This window comes from Pelmatolapia mariae, linkage group LG20 (genome assembly GCF_036321145.2).
Source record: "Pelmatolapia mariae isolate MD_Pm_ZW linkage group LG20, Pm_UMD_F_2, whole genome shotgun sequence".
Classification (NCBI taxonomy): Eukaryota; Metazoa; Chordata; class Actinopteri; order Cichliformes; family Cichlidae; genus Pelmatolapia; species Pelmatolapia mariae.
In genome coordinates, this window is record NC_086244.1 from 11058277 (window position 1) to 11079456 (window position 21180).

A 21180-nucleotide genomic window follows, 5' to 3' on the forward strand; every position below is an offset into this window, starting at 1 on the left:
TTGCCCACGTAACGCGAGTAGCACAAGCAGCACACGTCCCTGAATCCGGCCTTTGGTCGCCAACATTTTCAGTAAGCTAAGAAAAGGAGAAAGGAAAAAGAGGTGAAATTAAGGCACATTCAGGGAAAGTCTTTCAGATCAGATTACCAAGTTAAACCACACTGAAAATACGCGTTGAATAAACCATGACCCCAAACTGGTCGGTTGTCCCACGTGTTTCCCCGTAGCTACTCCGGGCGCGCACACAATGAGCCCTGGTTTCGCGACGCAGGCGTAGCAACAACCTCCTTCTCCTCCTCACTGCCTCGTGTGTGTGTGTGTGTGTGTGTGTCTGTGTGTGTGTGTGTGTGTGTGTGTGTGTAGGAGGTACTGGGTTCCTCAAAAATGGTGGTGTTCGCGTAACCCGCCCTCCGCAGACCTAAGCGTACGCTACCGAGGCACTTGAGAACGATGTAGAGGGAGCAAGGATGAGGAGGAGGCAAGGAGTGTCTGAAGTCCAAACGGAGGGCGGTGTTCGCGTAGTAGGCAGGCCACAGAGCTGCTCTTTCACTAGCGAGGGGCTTGAGAAAGATGTAGAGGGAGTAAGGAGTACGAGGAGAAACGGAGAGCCCGATGTCCAACTAGAGGGCGGTGTTCACGAAACCGGCCATCCGCAGGCCTAAGCATACGCTCGCGAGGAGCATAAATGGAGGGCCATGTTCACGTAATGGGTAGGCCAAACGGCTGCTCTTTCACTAGCGAGGCACTTGAGAACAATGAGAGGGAGCAAGGAGGAGGAGGAGACACGGAGAGCCCGAGGTCCAACTGGAGGGCGGTGTTCACGTAATAGGCAGGCAAAACAGCTTCGCTTTCACTAGCGAGGCGCTTGAGAACGATGTAGAGGGAGCGAGGAGGACGAGGAGCAACGGAGAGCCCGAGATCCAACTGGAGGGCGGTGTTCGCGTAATAGGAAGGCCAAACAGCTTCTCTTTTACTAGCGAGGCGCTTGAGAACGATGTAGAGGGAGCGAGGAGGACGAGGAGCAACGGAGAGCCCGAAATCCAACTGGAGGGCGGTGTTCGCGTAATAGGAAGGCCAAACAGCTTCTCTTTCACTAGCGAAGTGCATGAGAACGAAGAAGAAGGAGCGAGGAGGACGAGGAACAACGGAGAGCCCGAGGTCCAACTAGAGGGCGGTGTTCGCGAAACCGGCCATCCGCAGACCTAAGCGTACGCTCGTGAGGAGCATAAACGGAGGGCGGTGTTCGCGTAATGGGCAGGCCAAACAGCTGCGCTTTCACTAGCGAGGCGCTTGAGAAGGATGTAGAGGGAGCAAGGAGGACGAGGAGCAACGGAGAGCCTGAGGTCCAACTGGAGGGCGGTGTTCGCGTAATAGGCCCTCCACAGACCTCAGCCTACTCTCGCGAGGAGCATAAACCGAGGGCGGTGTTCGTGTACTAGGCAGGCCAAACAGCTTCTCTTTCACTAGCGAGGCGCATGAGAACGAAGGAGAAGGAGCAAGGAGGACGCGGAGCAACGGAGATCCCGAGGTCCTCACCGAAGGGGGTGTTCGCGAAACCCGCCCTCCGCAGACATAAGCGTATGCTAGCGAGGAGCATAAACAGAGGGCGGTGTTCGCGTAATGGGCAGGCCAAACAGCTGCGCTTTCACTAGCGAGGCACTTGAGAATGATGGAGAGAAAGCAAGGAGGACATGGAGGCACGGAAAGCCCGAGGTCCTCACCGAAGGGGGGTGTTCGCGAAACCGGCCCTCCGGAGACCTAAGCGTACGCTAGCGAGGAGCATCTGAATGATGTAGAGGGAGCAAGGATGAGGAGGAGGCAAGGAGTGTCTGAAGTCCAAACGGAGGATGGTTTGGACTTCAAACCATCGAGGAGCAGACGAGGAGCAACGGAGAGCCCGAGGTCTTCACTCAGGCCCATTTACGCGTAACCCAAGGCCCATCCGGCAAAGCGCTCACCTGCGAGGAGCAGGAGAACGGAGCAGAAGGAGGTCGCAGGACTAGGAGGCAAAGAGAGTCCGAGGTCCTCACTTAGGCCGGTTTACGCGAACACTGCCGAGAAGGAGACGACGATGATGATGATGATGATCTAAAGTTGAGAGTTGTTTTTCTCCGGCGGTTCGGGGTCCTTCCAGACCCCAGTGTTTGTCATCGTAACTTACGAATGTGCATTGGGGTTGCGAAATACCCCATCGCCATTACTAAGGGGTCACAGTGTACCCACGGAGTAGAGAGCACTACCGGTCCTTACTTAGGCCGGTTTACGCGTAACTTGGGGCCCATCCGGCAAGGTGCTCGCCTTCGAGGAGCAGGAGAACGGAGCAGAAGGAGGAAGGAGGACCAGCAGGCAGGGAGAGTCCGAGGTCCTCACTTAGACCGGTTTACGCGTAACCCGGGGCCCGTCCGGCTAAGCCCTACCCTGCGAGGAGAGGGAGAACCGAGGAGCAGGAGGTAGGAGGACTGGGATGCAGGAGGCGTCCGAGGTCCTCGCTTAGGCTGGTTTACGCGAACACTGCCCTCTGCAAAGCTAAGCGTACTCTAACGAGGAGCGTGACAAGGATGTAGAGGGAGCAAGGAGGACGAGGATGCACGGAGAGCCCGAGGTCCAACTGGAGGGCGGTGTTCGCGTAATAGGCAGGCCAAACAGCTGCTCTTTCACTAGCGAGGCGCAGGAGAATGATGGAGAAGGAGCAAGGAAGACGAGGAGCAACGGAGAGCCCGAGGTCCTCACTTAGGCCCATTTACACGTAACCCGAGGCCCATCCGGCAAAGCGCTCACCTGCGAGGAGCGGGAGAATGGAGCAGGAGGTCGCAGGATGGAGAGGCAGGGAGAGTCCGAGGTCCTCACTTAGGCCGGTTTACGCGAACACTGCCGAGAAGGAGACATTGATGATGATGATGATGATGATGATGATGATCTGAAGTTGAGAGTTGTTTGCTCCGGCGGTTCGGGGTCCCTCCGGACCCCAGTGTTTGCCATCGTAACTTTCGAATGGCGGTTCGGGGTCCCTCCAGACCCCAGTGTTTGCCATCGTAACTTACGAATGTGTATTGGGGTTGCGAAATACCCCATCGTGGGTACGCTTTGACCCCATAGTAATCGTGGAGTAGAGAACATCCCTGCTCCTGTCGAACGCCGTTTTACGCGTAACCCGAGGCCCATCCGGCTAAACGCTCCCCTGTGAGGAGCAGGAGAACGGAGCAGAAGGAGGAAGGAGGACTTGGAGGCAGGGAGAGTCCGAGGTCCTCACTTAGGGCCATTTACGCGAACACTGCCGAGAAGGAGACGACGACGACGATGATGATGATGATGATGATGATGATGATGATCTAAAGTTGAGAGTTGTTTCCTCCGGCGGTTCGGGGTCCCTCCGGACCCCAGTGTTTGCCATCGTAACTCACGAATGGCGGTTCGGGGTCTCTCCAGACCCCAGTGTTTGCCATCGTAACTCACGAATGTGTATTGGGGTTGCGAAATACCCCATCGTGGGTACACTTTGACCCCATAGTAATCGTGGAGTTGAAAACATCCCTGCTCCTCTCGAAGGCCGGTTTACGTGTAACCCGAGGCCCATCCGGCTAAACGCTCCCCTGTGAGGAGCAGGAGAACGGAGCAGAAGGAGGAAGGAGGACTTGGAGGCAGGGAGAGTCCGAGGTCCTCACTTAGGCCCGTTTACGCGAACACTGCCGAGAAGGAGACGACGATGATGATGATGATGATGATGATGATGATGATGATGATGATGATGTGAAGTTGAGAGTTGTTTCCTCCGGCGGTTCGGGGTCTCTCCGGACCCCAGTGTTTGCCATCGTAACTCACGAATGTGTATTGGGGTGGCGAAATACCCCATCGTGGGTACGCTTTGACCCCATAGTAATCGTGGAGTAGAGAACATCCCTGCTCCTCTCGAAGGCCGGTTTACGCGTAACCCGAGGCCAATCCGGCTAAACGCTCCCCTGTGAGGAGCAGGAGAACGGAACAGAAGGAGGAAGGAGGACTTGGAGGCAGGGAGAGTCCGAGGTCCTCACTTAGGCCGGTTTACGCATAACCCGGGGCCCATCCGACAAGGTGCTTGCCTTCGAGGAGCAGCAGAACGGAGCAGAAGGAGGTAGGAGGACTAGCAGGCAGGGAGAGTCCGAGGTCCCCACTTAGGCTGGTTTACGCGAACACTGCCGAGAAGGAGACGATGATGATGATGATGATGATGAAGATGATGATATGAAGTTGAGAGTTGTTGCCGTGGCGCTTGGGGGTCCTTCCAGACCCCAGTGTTTCCCATCGTAACTTACGAACGTGCATTGGGGTTGCGAAATACCCCATCGCCATTACTAAGTGGTCACAGAGTACCCACGGAGTAGAGAGCTACCCCAGTCCTCACTTAGGCCGGTTTATGCGTAAACCGGGGCCCATCCGGCAAGGTGCTCGCCTTCGAGGAGCAGGAGAATGGAGCAGAAGGAGGAAGGAGGACCAGCAGGCATGGAAGGTCCGAGGTCCTCACTTAGGCCGGTTTACGCGTAACCCGGGGCCCGTAAGGCTAAGCCCTACCCTGCGAGGAGCAGGAGAACCGAGGAGCAGGAGGTAGGAGGACTGGGATGCAGGAGGCGTCCGAGGTCCTCACTTAGGCCGGTTTACGCGTAACCCGGGGCCCGTAAGGCTAAGCCCTACCCTGCGAGGAGCAGGAGAACCAAGAGGAAGGAGGTAGGAGGACTAGCAGGCAGGGAGAGTCCGAGGTCCTCACTGAGGCCGGTTTACGTGAACACTCTCGAGAAGGAGACGATGATGATGATGATGAAGATGATGATGTGAAGTTGAGAGTTGTTGCCTTGGCGCTTGGGGGTCCCTCCAGACCCCAAGGTTTGCCATCGTAACTTACCCGATCGATGGAGGGTTACAGCCGATTAGGTGCCTTTGTCCGACGCTGTGACGAGACCCGCTATAGCAGGGGGTCCACCTGACCCCCATCCGCCCCCACCCCGAGCCGGGGCCCTGTTTCGCGACGAGACCTGGGTCTGCGCTGCCGGGGTCTGTGTGACCCCCCCCACCCCCCTCCCTTTTTTTTTTTTTTTTTGGTCCAGGGCGCACAAGGGTTAAGGGATCGAGCGCCTGAAACACGGACAGTTTGTTGATATTGTAAAAAAAAATTCAGCCACAGGGGGGCGTTTTAAAAACGCACTCCCCTGTTGCGCATGTCCCTAATGGTATGCCCCCCCGTGCATCATCATTTCCCTCCGCGGATACCACGCCCATTTAAATTTTTCTCCTAGTTTCGTGCAGGCTCTATCATGTTCGTCCACAGGAGGCGCTGTACAGCACCGAGCGCCTGAAACACGGACAGTTTGTTGATATTGTAATAAAAAATACAGTCACAAGGGGGCATTTTAAAAACGCACTACCCTATTGCGCATGTCACTAATGGCTGGCCCCAAATGTAACCACATGTCGCCTGCTTTCCAATCAACTATCTGAAAGTGTACGAATATACGCAGCGATACTTTCCTGATACCTTGTTTGCGTGAGTGTGAGAGTATGGATCCTTATGATTATAACCATGAATGTTTGTAACATCTTACAGAAAGTGGCCTATGTAGCTGATATGTTGAGCACAACACACCCTTTAAGCGTAATCGCTTTCAATGCATGGAATAGTTTTCATGTATCAAAGAATCTATGCGTAGTGTTGTACAGCACTGGTGATTCAAATCAAATCAAATCAAATCACTTTTATTGTCACATCACATGTGCAGGTACACTGGTACAGTACATGTGAGTGAAATTCTTGTGTGCGAGCTTCACAAGCAACAGAGTTGTGCAAAATACAATAATGTAAAACAAGCAAAATATAAAAATGGCTAATCTAAAAAGTAATAAATATATGTACAATATGTAAAGGTATATACATTACTGAATGTGTATACTAAATATGTTTTTCTACGTGTGTGTGTTTGAGTGTGTATATAGTATGTATATACATGTTTTACAAATGAAATAAAGCAAACAATAAAATAAGATATATAAAATATACAGAGGTTGGTATGTGCAAAACAGTGGTATTTATATACAGTATGGAGTGCATAATGTTGAAGTTCCAGTAGTGAGGGTGAGGTGTCTATGAAGTGTTCAGCAGTCTGATGGCATGATGGAAAAAGCTGTCTCTCAGTCTGCTGGTATGGGACCGGATGCTGCAGAACCTCCTTCCTGATGGTAGTAGTCTGAACAGTTTATGGCTGGGGTGACTGGAGTCCTTGATGATCCTCTCCGCTTTCCTCAGGCACCGCTTCCTGTAGATGTCTTGGAGGGAGGGAAGCTCACCTCCAATTATCCGTTCAGAGCACCGCACCACTCTCTGGAGAGCTTTGCGGTTGTGAGCGGTGCTGTTGCCGTACCAGGTGGTGATGCATCCAGTGAGGATGCTCTCAATGGCACAGCGATAGAAGGTCCTGAGGATGCGGGGGCTCATGCCGAATCTCTTCAGTCTCCTGAGAAAGAAGAGGCGCTGCTGCGCCTTCTTCACTGTTTTGTTTATGTGTACTGACCACGTAAGATCCTCAGCCAGATGTACACCAAGGAAGCGGAAGCTGCTCACTCTCTCCACAGCGGCGCCGTTGATGGTGATGGGGGTGTGTACTCCTCTGCACCTCCGGTCCACTATCAACTCCTTTGTCTTTGCGACGTTGAGGGTGAGATGGTTGTCTTGACACCAGTGGGTCAGGGCGCTGACCTCCTCCCTGTAGGCCGTCTCATCACCGTTGGTAATAAGACCCACCACTGTAGTGTCGTCCGCAAACTTCACAATGATGTTGGAGTTTCTAGTGGCCGTCCAGTCGTAGGTGTAGAGTGAGTACAGGAGAGGGCTCAGTACACACCCCTGTGGAGCACCAGTGTTCAGTGTGATGGGGGATGAGGTGGTGCTGCCCAGTCTGACCACTTGGCGTCTGTCAGACAGGAAGTTAAGGATCCAGCTGCAGAGGGAGCTGCTCAGTCCTAGATCCTGCAGTTTCCTGTCCAGCTTCGAGGGAACGATGGTGTTGAATGCTGAGCTGTAATCTACAAACAGCATTCTCACATACGTGTCTCTCTTCTCCAGGTGTGACAGGGCAGCATGGAGTGTCAGGGCTATGGCATCATCAGTGGACCTGTTGTGGCGGTATGCGAACTGTAGAGGGTCCAGTGAGTCGGGTAGTGCAGAGCAGATGAAGTCCCTGACCAGCTTCTCGAAGCATTTGCTCACGATGGGGGTCAGGGCTACGGGTCGCCAGTCGTTCAATGAGGAGATGGTGGAGGATTTGGGTACAGGGACGATGGTGGCCATTTTGAAGCAGGCTGGGACTACAGACAGAGAGAGGGAAAGGTTGAAGATGTGTGTAAACACTCCAGCCAGCTGAGCCGCGCATGACTTGAGGACGCGGCCGGGAATCCCGTCCGGACCAGTAGCTATGAAGAATATGCATTCTTAACCTTGTTTGCTTGCGTGACCATATGTATTCTTAGGAGTATAACCACAAATGTAACCATATGTATTCTTACGATTATAACCACAAATGTAACCACATGTCGCCTGCTTTCAAATAAACTATTTGAAAGTGTACGAATATACACAGGAATACCTTCCTGATAACTTGTTTGCGTGCTTTGAGAGTATGTATTCTTATGTTTGTAACGTCTTACAGAAAGTGGCCTATGTAGCTAATATGTTGAGCACAACACAATACAAATACAGTGGTAATTGTGGCAGTGTAAGCCTTTATTTGAACCCTGTAATAAATTTCAGAAGCAAAGAATCTCAGTCTCATAATTTCATTTGGAAAGGTCTACTTCTGCAAATTCATCGCTAGATTACAAGAAAAAAAACAAGCAAGCGGAGCTGTTGTCAGTCCAAAACACAGACCGATCCTCTGTTCGACGTCTCTGATGTTTTCTCCAGTTCAGAGCAATCTCTCTCAGCTGCAGAGAAACAACAAAACAAGAAAAATGAACAACCTCTAAGTATCTGGTTGTGTTTCATGAAGTACATAGGCTTTCTTCATCCAACCAACTTTTCCCTATCCCTTACCAATCATTGTCGGTCATGCCTTTGAAAGCCTGCCCTTCGTAATAAGCCTTGGATCACAGATGCTTTATTCCCTGAAATAGTAGCTGCTTGAAATTCAAAGTCACTAAATGAAGCTCCTCTTCCTCACAACCATACACATGTACATACACATGCGGTTAAGACATTATGAGCATCAGAATAAGGCATATCCAAAGTCATCGACATGGTTTTGTGGCGAGCACCTTACTTTTTGTGCCTGTGGAAGCATCGGCTCGTCCTAACTCACATACACTTGAACCCAGAGGTGGTGCTGTCAAAAGCGAACGGTCATTTCTTGTTAAGCTGTTGGTTATTGTCACGATTTGAAACACTCTTCACTTTCTCTGAATGTATTCTCTACAAATTAACGAACGTTGCATCCAATGATTGTACAGTTTATTGTATTTTTGGAAAAAACACCACACATGCACAAAGAAAGACATTTTTATCACGAGTTTTATTGACAACAATAAAAGCGTACAAACAATATGTATCACTCATATTGTTTTTACACTTGGAGAAATCAGGGTTAAAGTGTCGTGTAACGTGTTGATTTCGTCGAGGACTTTTCGTGTTCTCAGGTGCAATACGCTGGTGTCTTCGCTCTCGGAGGTGTCGTCGTTCTCGGAGGTATCCTCGCTCTCTGCGGTTTCTTTGCTCTCGGAGGTGTCCGCATTCTCGGAGGTGTCTGCGCTCTCTGAGGTGTCCTCGTTCTCTGAGTTATCAGTCCTCTCACCGTTGTCGCCCCTCTCAGCTGTGTCGGCGCTCACAGCCGTGTCGGCCCTCCTAGTGTTGTCAGTGCTCTCACCATTGTCTGAGATCTCAGCGGCATCGGACCTCTCCTCTGTATCGGCCCTCTCAGCGGCCTTTTGAGCGGCCTCCAGGGCGCCTAGGCAGATGTAGCCTGTTATCTCTTTCATCATCTTCCACACAGGTTCTATATCCACAACACCTTCTCTCAAGACACGGGCGGTCTCGCTAGGACACTTAGCTGTAGGCTCGACCTTGGTCTTCACTGTGAAATAATGGTCCATTTCATAGGTGAACCACAGTTCGTATCCGTCCTCGGCTAATTCCACGTTGTCAGCATTTGCATATGATTTCGGATAAAGCGGATCACCTGAAGCTTTGCATAACTTATCACGAAAGTCTACGATTGTATTAGCGGTGATATAAAGATCCTTAGCATTATCGCAGTGGTCCTGAGGGTATTTGTGCACATAATGAAGCATAGCCAGACACCAAATGCTTCCGCCACCAGTCATCAACTGTATATACAGAAACCTGTTAGACATAATGACCTTGAAAGTCACAGTGAACGGATCGGCCGTCTTGGTGAATTCTGCTGGGCCTCTCGGTCAGGAAAACTCTCTCAGTCGGGACTCTCGGTCGGGAAAACTTTCTCGGTTGGGACTCTCGGTCGGGAAAACTTTCTCGGTTGGGACTCTCGGTCGGGAAAACTTTCTCGGTGGGGAAAACTCTTTCGGTCGGGAAAGTTTTGTTGTAAAGAACGGTTTGCCGTTTTGATGGATTCTGTGTAATGTACGTGAAATGACATGTATTCTGTGTGATACAAAAGAAATAAATGTCATGGCAAAGTAATACTTTGGATTTCGTTTGTTTATTTTTCTCGACACATCCATCTACATTTTACATCTTTTACAATGTTAAAAACGATACACATACAAAAGTTGACCATGATTTCCTACAAATGCCTGTGTGGCGTTCAGGACTCATATCTGGCTTAGCAATCATCATTGTGTAAGATGAACCACGGCACTTCACATACCCATGATAAAATGAAACAATGAAAATGACAGCTGATCTGAAAATACCAGCCTGAGTTTGTGAAACACACTGCCTGTTTGAAAACTTCCTCATTTGGACTCTCGGTCGGGAAAACTCTCTCGGTCGGGACTCTCGGTCGGGAAAACTTTCTCGGTCGGGACTCTCGGTCGGGAAAACTTTCTCGGTCGGGACTCTCGGTCGGGAAAAGTCTCTCGGTCGGGACTCTCGGTCGGGAAAACTTTCCCGGTCGGGACTCTCGGTCGGGAAAACTCTCTCGGTCGGGACTCTCGGTCGGGAAAACTTTCTCGGTCGGGAAAACTTTCCCATTTTCATGGATTCTGTGTAATGTACGTGAAATGGCATGGATTTTGTGTGATGCAAAAGAAATAAATGTCATGTCAAAGTTATACTTTGGATTTCGTTTTTTTTATTATTCTCAACACATTCATCTACATTTGACATCTTTTACAATGTTAAAAACGATACAGATACAAAAGTTGACCATGATTTCCTACAAATGCCTGTGTGGCGTTCAGGACTCATATCTGGCTTAGCAATCATCATTGTGTAAGATGAACCACGGCACTTCACATACCCATGATAAAATGAAACAATGAAAATGACAGCTGATCTGAAAATACCAGCCTGAGTTTGTGAAACACACTGCCTGTTTGAAAACTTCCTCATTTTGAGTCTCGGTCGGGAAAACTCTCTCGGTCGGGAAAACTTTCTCGGTCGGGACTCTCGGTCGGGAAAACTTTCTCGGTCGGGACTCTCGGTCGGGAAAACTCTCGGTCGGGACTCTCGGTCGGGAAAACTTTCTCGGTCGGGACTCTCGGTCGGGAAAACTCTCTCGGTCGGGACTCTCGGTCGGGAAAACTCTCTCGGTCGGGACTCTCGGTCGGGAAAACTCTCGGTCGGGAAAACTCTCTCGGTCGGGACTCTCGGTCGGGAATACTCTCTCGGTCGGGACTCTCGGTCGGGAAAACTTTCTCAGTCGGGAAAACTTTCTCGGTCGGGACTCTCAGTCGGGAAAACTTTGTCGGTCGGGACTCTCGGTCGGGAAAACTTTCTCCGTCGGGACTCTCGGTCGGGAAAAGTCCCTCGGTCGGGAAAGTTTTGGTGTAAAGAAAGGTTTGCTGTTTTGATGGATTCTGTGTAATATTCGTGAAATGGCATGGATTTTGTGTGATGCAAAAGAAATAAATGTCAAGTCAAAGTTATACTTTGGATTTCGTTTTTTATTATTCTCAACACAATCAGCTACATTTTACATCTTTTACAATGTTAAAAACGATACACATACACAAGTTGACCATGATTTCCTACAAATGCTTGTGTGGCGTTTGCAGGCCTGTGTGGCGTTTCATCATTGTGCAAGATGAACCACGGCACAACACTTCACATACCCATGATAAAATGAAACAATGAAAATGACTGCTGGTCTGAAAATACCAGCCTGAGTTTGTGAAAAACACTGCCTGTTTGAAAACTTTCTCATTTGGGACTCTCGGTCGGGAAAACTTTTTCGGTCGGGACAACTCTCTCGGTCGGGACTCTCGGTCGGGAAAACGTTCTCGGTCGGGACTCTCGGTCGGGAAAGTTTTGGTGTAAAGAAAGGTTTGCCGTTTTGATGGATTCTGTGTCCTGTACGTGAAATGGCATGGATTTTGTGTGATGCAAAAGAAATAAATCTCATGGCATCGATCTAAGGCTGAGGGTTCAAAGTTTCATTAATGAGAAATTGTTTCAGTGGGGATAGCATGTCAAAGCCGACCGAGAGTCCCGATCACGAAAGGTTTCCCGACCGAGAGCCGGTCGGGAAAACGCTGCCGGTCGGGAAACTTTGTTAATGTTATATTAGATGATATTGTTGAACAGGAGCTAAGTACCTAGTTGTGAAGCCACGCGTTGGGAAAACGCCGCCCATCAGGAAAGTGCTGCCGGTCGGGAAATGCTGCCGGTCGGGGATGTCGGTCGGGAAAGTGCAGTCCATTGGGAAAACTCTGTAAGCGTGTATGTGTGCGGCTGTTCTGCTCATCTCATAAGACACAAAGTTAATTAAAGAGTTTCAGTTGGGCAACTGGACATGGCACATAATTATCCGCATGACCAGTGGTATCAGAAACCCAGTTACGCGGACCAAAGAAACCGCAGCGTACCTTCTGTACTTTGGAATGTGCAACAAAGGAGAGAATATGAACTCAAACAAGCTCAGCGACACACAGCGAAACACAACTACAGACCCGTCGCTGTTCCGAGAGAAACAGCAAGACAGGACACCAGCGACGATGTCGTTCTCCAGGCAGATCGCTTCCCACGTAAGAGGCCTAGGAACGTGATTGTGGTAAACAACCAAAAAGAGAAATATCTTCGTTTGGACAGAAGAGGTTTTGAGCAGGAGCGAAACCACAACCGCCAGGAAAACTGGCCGGCCGCAGGACCATATCCAATTAAAAGGAATAACAACCGTGTGTACTGCGAACCGGATCGTGTAGCAACTAGACCAGTCGACCAAATAAAACGCGATAGGCGGCAGTACCGCGAAAACGACAACCAGCAAAATATAAGGGATGTCCACAGTGATAAAAGAAAACCACTCTCATCCCGAAGGCTGCAACAGACCACCAGAGAGGTCAGATGGAAGAAACCCATCTCCATCAAGCACCCCGTGCCTACCTCGAGAGTCAGTCTAGATCAAGAGAGCATCAGAATTAAACCTCAACAACAGAAACAACGTCCCAAGAATGATGCGAGACAAACAAGCCTTACACACACGCGTGCTCCGCCGGTGAAGACTTGTAGTTCAAAGAGACCATGGAGAAACGAGAAACAGTTCAACAGCCCACAAACCACCGACTCCGACGATGAGTCTGATTGTGACAAGGAACAAGAAGAAATGCAACCTGTGCAAAATGTGCGTTTGAGTTCCTCTGATTCCAGTTCATCGAGTTCGAGTTCGTCTAGTTCCTCAGATTCCGATTCCTCTGAATCAGAAACCAAAGATGCACAGAGACCACCATATTATCCTGAAAGAAATAGTAGTCCGTGGAATGGAATAAAACGTACCAGCCCTGCTTCCTCTGTTAATGTCACTCAGACCTCAGCGGAACGTACACAAAATCCCCAAAACAAGTACGATGCACTGACAAACACTGCTGAAAGAAACAGTAGTCTGTGGAATGGACTAAAACGTAACAGCCCTGCTTCCTCTGTTAATCTCACTCGGCCCTCAGCTGAACGTGAACAAACAGCAAAAAACAAGTGCCATTCGCCGACAAACAACACTCCAATAATGAACGCACAAAAAAAAGCTTGCGTGTCATCACGTAACCCATCAGCTCAACAATCTCGGATAGAGCACAAGAGCACCAACAACAGCCAACACAGCCAAAAAAAGAAACAGAAGACCAAAGTCACTTCCTGGCCAAGTTCCCTGGCAGAAGGGGCCAACCAACAAAACCTCAAAAACACTACCAATGGACCCCCCTCACCAGGAAAGCCTGTGAACAGCCCCCCACAAAGTACTCCTAACAAGAAGAAAAGTAAGGGCGCCTCCTCACCAAGTACAGGTGTAAGCGTCCCATCGCGTAACCCTCAACGGGTGAGGCTGAAACGCTGGAATACAAAAACCAACCAAACACCCTGTAAAAGAACAACGAAAACCAAACTTGTGGTAACTACAACGCCTCCGCAAAAAACACAGTGTGTGCTCAGCAAGTCATCACCCACTGCACCAAAAGGCCAAATGGAGAACCTCGACTTGAAAATGGACGAGATTCCTCCTGAGATAGACCCCGCTGAAACAGCGCACGAAACCACCACCATTGGAGATACTCAGGTCCATGATAACACTGAGATACAGATGTTGCGCGATCCAAAGGAGGACGCTAATTGCATATCCGAGCGTCACGGCGAACCCGCACTTGGAAACTGCGAGACCGGCAGTCTAGCCCCGCTTCAAGGTGATATGCCAACTGAAGGCGGTCACAACTCGGGTCACGACATCGACTTGATCAGCGCTGCAAAAACCCAAGCGCTAATCCAGGTGTTAAATAACAATAACCCATCATACCTGTCAGAAGGTACCTCACGACAAGTTACAACGCAGCAGCAACAAAGCGCAGGTCCAGAGTCTGCAGATCTCTTAGCTGAGGAGACAATCAGAGCCAATGAAAGTTTGTAAGTCAATCATTTTGCATAACATAACCCAACTGATCTGTATCAAAGGTAAACTAATGCTGTTTTTAAAAAAAAATTGTACAGGTTCCATAACAATAACCCATCATACCCGTCAGAAGGTACCTCACGACAAGTTACAACGCAGCAGCAGCAACAAAGCGCTGGCCCAGAGTCTGCAGATCCCTCAGCTGAGGAGACAAAAGGAGCCACTGAAAGTTTGTAAGTCAATCATTTTGCATAACATAACCCAACTGATCTGTATCACAGGGAAACTAATGCTGTTTTTTTTAAAAAACAAATTGTACAGGTTCCACGTAATGGATGAGTTTCAAGAGAGCGCTGCGTACATAAATGACATGCAAGAACATTTCACCCCACTAAATGGTCCACAATTTGCCGACGTGCTCGTGTCGGTAGTGGAAGGGACCTGTAACGCTTATAGTAGCAACGACCAACAAGCCTCGTACCTCTTGCCACCGCATAATGCAGAACCTAGCGCGGATACTCACACTCTGATGATCAGCCATGAAAACTCAGATGGGCTGTCAGTCGAACCCAAACAAACAACCCCCTTTGAAGAACACGTTGGTAAAACAATAACAGAAGAAGCCAGCTCGCACATCCACACCGGGGATGAGTCGACCACTAAAGCATACCGACAATCACCTTCCGACACATCCTTCCTCCCAAGGCTGTCCCGGAGGAGTCCAAATGAAAACTTCCAAGACTGGAACCGAGAGTATTGTGAATTCCTGCAATCCATACTTGAAATGGTGCAAAAGTCCATCAGATGCACAGTCTGCGAATGCACATTCAACAATACTGTACTCTGCAGTAATTACATCATCAAGTTAAACCGACCAGTTCAGTGCGCCTGTGGTTGTGTGATATGCTCACTGTGTTACACCAAAGACCGAGGTTGTGTTAAGCACAAGATAGTATCAAAACGCGCTACTGTCAACGTTACAGCTAGTCAGCTGGCTAACATAGCTGAAGCCGATGCTCAGTGGGATCTACAGCTAGATAACACAGCTCCATTTAGGACCGAGATCAACAGAAGCGTACAAGATATTATACACCTGCACCGCAGCGCTCCCACCGTAGACGAATTGAAACAAGGTTAGTTGTGAAAGTGTTGTCTTGTGTGTCTATGCTATCCACTGCGAGCGATGTTCATATTTTCGTATGTTTTCTTTTTTTTTCTGTTTAAGCTTTCGAGAGTTTGATCAACGCACAAGATGTGACGGCCTTCAGGAACTGGCTCAACTCCCCCATGCCGCTGCAGTCGGCGTACAGATACGTGTGTATACCGCACGTTCCAGGCTTCTGGGATCACATCGTGGTGGGATGCAACGTGCCCAACACAGAAGCTATCCTAGCCTCTGATGTACACACACCAAGATTGTTTGATGTTAACATGGGTGCCGTAGACTTTCATTGGTGTTGTTTTGTATTCGTTGACCGCGTTATCCTGGCCATGTGGTGCTCCACGAGAAATAATGACACTGGTGTCATCCTACTGCCAATCACCGACAGAGCCGACAATCGAGTACGGACTTTGACATCGTCTAAGGAGTTTAACTCTATGGTGTACTATCTACATAGATGGGTTTGTGTGAATTACGGCAAAGGAACCTTAGACCTTGTCAAGGTCGTATTCGATTGCATGCCTTCCGAGAGTCCCACTTTTGCTCATTTCATCTCTATGCTCGCAGCTAAAACTGGCATGGATGCAACTGTGCCTCAGATTAAACAGCAAAGAACAGAGACAGATTTAAGCTATGCCATTGACCTCAGGTACCCAGAGCAGCTATTTAGTCAACCCCCTGACTATCTGGATGGAGATCCTAAGATCGACATCACACACGAGTTTGGGTGTAATCGTGTTATGGCACTTCATATGCCTCAGGTCTATACTTGCAATGATGACTTACTCAGACCTCTGTGATAACTGGGAATTGTTGAAAGTGTTTGTTTGTAATTTTGATATGGTGCTCGTAATCGTGTTACGGTGCTTCATATGCCTAAGGTCTGTACTCACTATGATGACTTACTACTGGGACCATTGTGATAACTGGGAATTGTTGAAGTGTTTGTTTCTGTTACATTTCTCGTCAATGATGACTTACTACTGGGACCACTGTGATAACTGGGAATTGTTGAAGTGTTTGTTTCTGTTACATTTCTCGTCACGTGTGTACTTTTATCTAACACTGGTGTACCTTGGGAAACTTTTTTGTACATTTACATTTCAATAATGTGAAATCACCATATATGAACTTTGTTAGTGTTCACAGAATGTATTATCTAAATCATGAAGCTTTTACTTGTTTCTGTCTTACACGTATTTTGATCAACACTGTAGTCGAACTCTTGATGATGGGAGGGATCCGAGGTCATTATGATACCCACCAGAAGTATCCAGTTCATAAGGAAAGACCGTCATGTATAACATTTTATATTTCTTACAGCAGGTCTTACTGGATGTCTTACATCTCTTGCACTTGATCTCTTTTGTTTTGTATTTTGCACTGCCTTTTACATTTACATATATGCCTTGCATGTCATTAAAGGTGTTACAAGAACTCTTATATTGTATGGTTGTTTGTACTTGACGACAAAAGCCTTGATCGTGTGAAACATGCGAAGTACACGAATGTGTTCCTCTGAGACAGAGGACCATGACAAAAGCTACTACGCTTTATAATTCTGGATGGTACACTGAACAGCATCACATTCACTGACACGGGCACACATCTTAAATCTGTGCAATACACAAAATCTACATACATAGGTAAAATTGCGCTCTTGCGTCGGGCAACATACTGTCGGTTGGGAGATTATCTCTCGGTCCGGATATTATTTTTTTTTTGTTTTGGTCTCTTATGGGGTATGCATATAAAATGTCAGCACAGCACACAACTGAACAGTTATATCATTCAACTTCACAAGAGTTAGTTGGTGTACGCCTGGATCATCTACTGTAGTTCTGGGATGGAACTTTCATGGAAATTTCGCATCTCACACTACCTGAGCAAAAATCGAAATGATTTCGAGTGGTTATTGAAAACACTGAGTGAAGACCAAGGATGTCTCAATGAAAAACAGCAGGATTTCGTCAAGCGTGCGTTTAAGAAACACAAACATGAGACTGAGCACATGCTACATCCCGAGTGTCTGATCTCCAAACTGTCCAGGTTCATGGGCACAAAGGATGCAGAAACGATGATCATGGGCATGTTTGAATCATTAAAAACCGATGCTGTGACATCACACAAGGATTACAACGTCACATGTCCTCTTGAACTGAAAATCCAAGGAGAACTTGACTACATCGATGAGAAACAAGCGTTGTGTCATGTGTTCTCCATGCTGAGCGCGAATGAGCTATGTCGAGTGAAGAAGCTGTTGTCATGGAGGATTGTGCAACGAGAGGCCAGCATTCCCTATGGTACTATGGAATTGATGAGCAGCTACCAACTGGCTGAAAAGGTCACAAATCACTTTTATGGCATGCACAAATGTATCATGTTCGCGATCCTAATCCTTTTGGATCGCAAGGATCTGATGCCGGGGTTGGATATCCCGGAGGAGACACATCTGGTCATCTGGGAAAAATGACTGTTGTGACAAACATTTGCTGACATTGTTACGTTTGTACCAAGAACCTGTGGTGACATGAATGAAGACTGCCTGAGAAAGGACCAAGGACTCTATCCTTCGCATGAATCAGATTTCGTTTCATCAAAGAAAAGCGGTAGCAAGAGAAACCATTCTAAATACCGCAAGGCCATAACTAAGCACCACAGAGAAGCTCAACCCGTAAAGTTGTCTTCTTATGATTCCGATTCAGGCTCCGATTCACCGAAGACTCGACATAAAAGACACAGACCGAGCGCCGACATTTCTACATCCATCTCACCTCAACCAGGCTGCAGCTACGACGCTGAAGCAGAAGTTTCCGAGGCACCCCCGTGCATGACTGCGTGTTCGGAGTCTGACACAGACCCCGATACAGACTCTTACGATTTTCATGTGAATATGTGAGTTGGTCCACTATGTCAGCTGTGTCTAGGAAAAGAAAAACGTGCCCTGGTCCACAGAGCAATGTCATGATAAAATATTCAGAGTCTCTTGTGAGAGGAATGGATGTTAGTCAAATATCAGAACCTTGTTCAAATAGAGTACCCACCGCAATGCATTCGGATTACGGGGAACCCGAGGCGAAGCGTGTACGCTCGACCGATGATAATGTGATTGTCAAATACCTCGAAGAAAAGTAAAGAGCTTGCATGTCATATTAACATTTGCTGGGTTTTTTTGTGTGTAGCTACGCCACAATGATGTGAGATAATAAAACAAGACAAAAGACCTGGTTTGTTTGATTGTTATCATTTATTCACATGCAACAGGTTACACTACACTCATGTGGTTCATAACATACATGGTTTATTCACAAGTAGGTAGTAGTCGTAGTAGTAGTGATATGCACATCAGCGTGTATCGTCTCATTGTTGTCAACCTACAATATCACAACTGGTGGTTACACTACACTCACATTGCTTATAACATACATGGTTTATTCACAAGTAGGTAGTAGTCATGCAGAGAGAGGGTGTGTGTGTGTGTGTGGAATACATAATGAATGCGGGCAGCTCCTTTCAGTCTATTGTGGGAGCGTTGAAACTCGATTTCCACGCTCTCTTTTCTGCAGAATCACTTTACTAATTGTAAAATTGACTTTTCACCTCCGACACGAAAACAGAAAAACTGAGACTGACTGTAACCTGCAGACTGTGGGGGAGAGAGAGGGGAGAGGGGAAAGTGCAAAGGTTTTTGGAGAAATTTACAAAACCCAAAACTAATAATAAAAAACAGATCAAATTCAGTTCCTCTCATTTCCAGTCCATCCGTAGAAGCACGACGATGATGATGGTGATGAGGAGAAGGAGGTGTGAGTAAGGCAAATAGCGGCTCTCAGTCTTATTCCAGCGGGACCTCCGGGCTCATGGATCAGTAGATGCCCGGCACGAAGCTGCGGAAGCCGTACAGCGCGTCCTGCCGCAGGCAGCTGTAGTCCTCGGGGACGGCGGGGCTGCCCGGGCTGGATGCGCAGTAGGCCGGGGAGGAGGAGGACGAGGAGCCGCTGGAGCTCCAGGAGCAGGCATCGCTGCCCGGGCTAGGGGCCTCGGCTAGGCACGGGCTGAGCAGCACGGGCGGCTCGCCGACCTTACCCGCCTGCAGGTCCGCGATGCGGATGGTCTCGGACAGCGCCCAGATGTAGTTGTGCGCGAACCGCAGAGTCTCGATTTTCGTCAGCTTCGTCTCGTCCGGGAATGAGGGCAGCACGCCGCGCAGCGCGTCCAGCGCGTCATTCAGGTTGTGCATGCGGTTACGCTCGCGGTCGTTGGCTTTCAGGCGCCGGTTCTTCTTCACCACTTGCACCGTCGGGTCGCTGTGCGCGCGACCGCGACGCCGCTGCTTCTTCTGCTGCTGCTCGGGCTGCGGGGACGCGCAGCGCGGGCCGCGGGACTCCTCGTCTTCGCTGTGCGGGAAGAAGTTGCAGCTGTTGCTGTCGATGTCGGAGTAGAGCGAGTCCATGACTGCGGGGAGAGGAGAGGAGGCGTGAGGGATCCACGCAAGAGGAATTCACCTGAAGTCTGTGGCAGTTCGGAGCGGCGCGCGTGTCTCTGCGTGTTTTCTGCTCTGGATCAGCTCGTGCGATCCGGTGAGCCTGGCACACGACCGGCCTCAGCCCGCTTATATAGCGTGCTTGGGACAATGACCGGCCCCCTGCCCCCGCGCCCCCTGTGACCCCCCCCCCCCCCCCCCCCCCCCCCCGGCCTGGCATTAGCGCGCAAGATGAGGGGATGAATGCTGCGGTAGGTCTGCCCCGTGCCGCGGGAGAAGCTCATTAACATAATGACGCCCGCGGTGTTTGTCCGCCCCGCGCAGAGAAGCGTGCCGGTAATCACGGCCAGCCAATCAGAGCGCGCGGCCGGCCACGCGAACTATACGCAATGCCCCCCCGCGAGACAGAAAGAACCAAACCCACTACGAGAGTTTAAACCAAAAACATGAAAAAAGGTGGAAGAAGAAAGCAGAGGCAGAGAGACCTCCACCTCCTCCACCCCGCCGGGCTGAGACACGCTTCGGAGAATCCATCCATCCATCCTCTGCTCACTGCTCCACAAACAGAAAGAGGAGCAGCAGCAGAAGGAGAAAGGAGCTTCATCCTAACAAAGAAAACTAGTCCTTTCTACCCGGAAGTCTTCGTCACTGTTCGGCTTTTTCCTTAACGTGAAGAGAAACGTCTCAAAGTTTAACTTGCACCTGCTCATTCTGTGCACCTCAGCAGCCATACAAAAAAACTACTGTTCACCTTTAAATCCGACAGACGTGCAACTATGAAGCCTTTCACAATAAAAGTCTGACCACCAACAGCTTTTAAACATAATTATTATGTGCTCCGGACCCCGGGGGTCCCAGAGTACCCCTGGGTCGCATTTCACAGGCCGAGCATCAGGGTTGGCTCCCGCGTGTGGTAACAGACAATACGGTGAAGCGACACGCAGGCTACGCGAAAGCTGTGCTCTGTCCGTGTCCCAGCCTCCACCACACTCTGTTCCGTGTGTGTTTTGGACAACACCCCATCCCCAAAAAAAAAGAACCAACCCAATATCAATCCCGGCCTAATGTTACTTGTTGTACTAGTCAGCATTGTACTTTGTGATATTTCACTGCCCTGCATATATAAAGATTGCATACAATTTCACCTTGCTTAATTTGTTTTTGTTATTTTTTTTTTTATTCAGCGCATGAGACTCAATTTCAGACCCTCTCCATGAGACCTGCGCCTGTGTTCATGAGCTTGTGTTCATGAGCCTGTGTTCATGAGCCTGTGTTCATGCTTATCACACATCTGTCCTCCACAAGCCAGGGAGTTTCGCGTAATACAAGCGCTATCCTCTCACGTCGCCTTCTCCACTGGGTCGTATTTCACAGGCCGCGCATCAGGGTTGGCTCCCGCGTGTGGTAACAGTCAATACGGTGAAGCGACACGCAAGCTACGCGAAAGCTGTGCTCTGTCCGTGTCCCAGCCTCCACCACACTCTGTTCCGTGTGTGTTTTGCACAACCCCC

At 49.2% G+C, this 21180-nt stretch overlaps 2 protein-coding genes across 6 annotated transcripts in view; both read right to left on the bottom strand.

The window, feature by feature from the left end:
• LOC134619393 (NACHT, LRR and PYD domains-containing protein 12-like) overlaps window positions 1-21180 on the bottom strand; it is a 121540-nt gene that overhangs the window by 39667 nt on the left and 60693 nt on the right. The gene's annotated exons all lie outside the window — the stretch shown is intronic.
• On the bottom strand, window positions 18997-19645 carry LOC134619420 (neurogenin-1-like). The gene has a single exon (XM_063465263.1). The coding sequence runs from the start codon at window positions 19637-19639 to the stop codon at window positions 19052-19054; it is 588 nt and encodes a 195-aa protein (XP_063321333.1). The 5' UTR covers window positions 19640-19645; the 3' UTR covers window positions 18997-19051.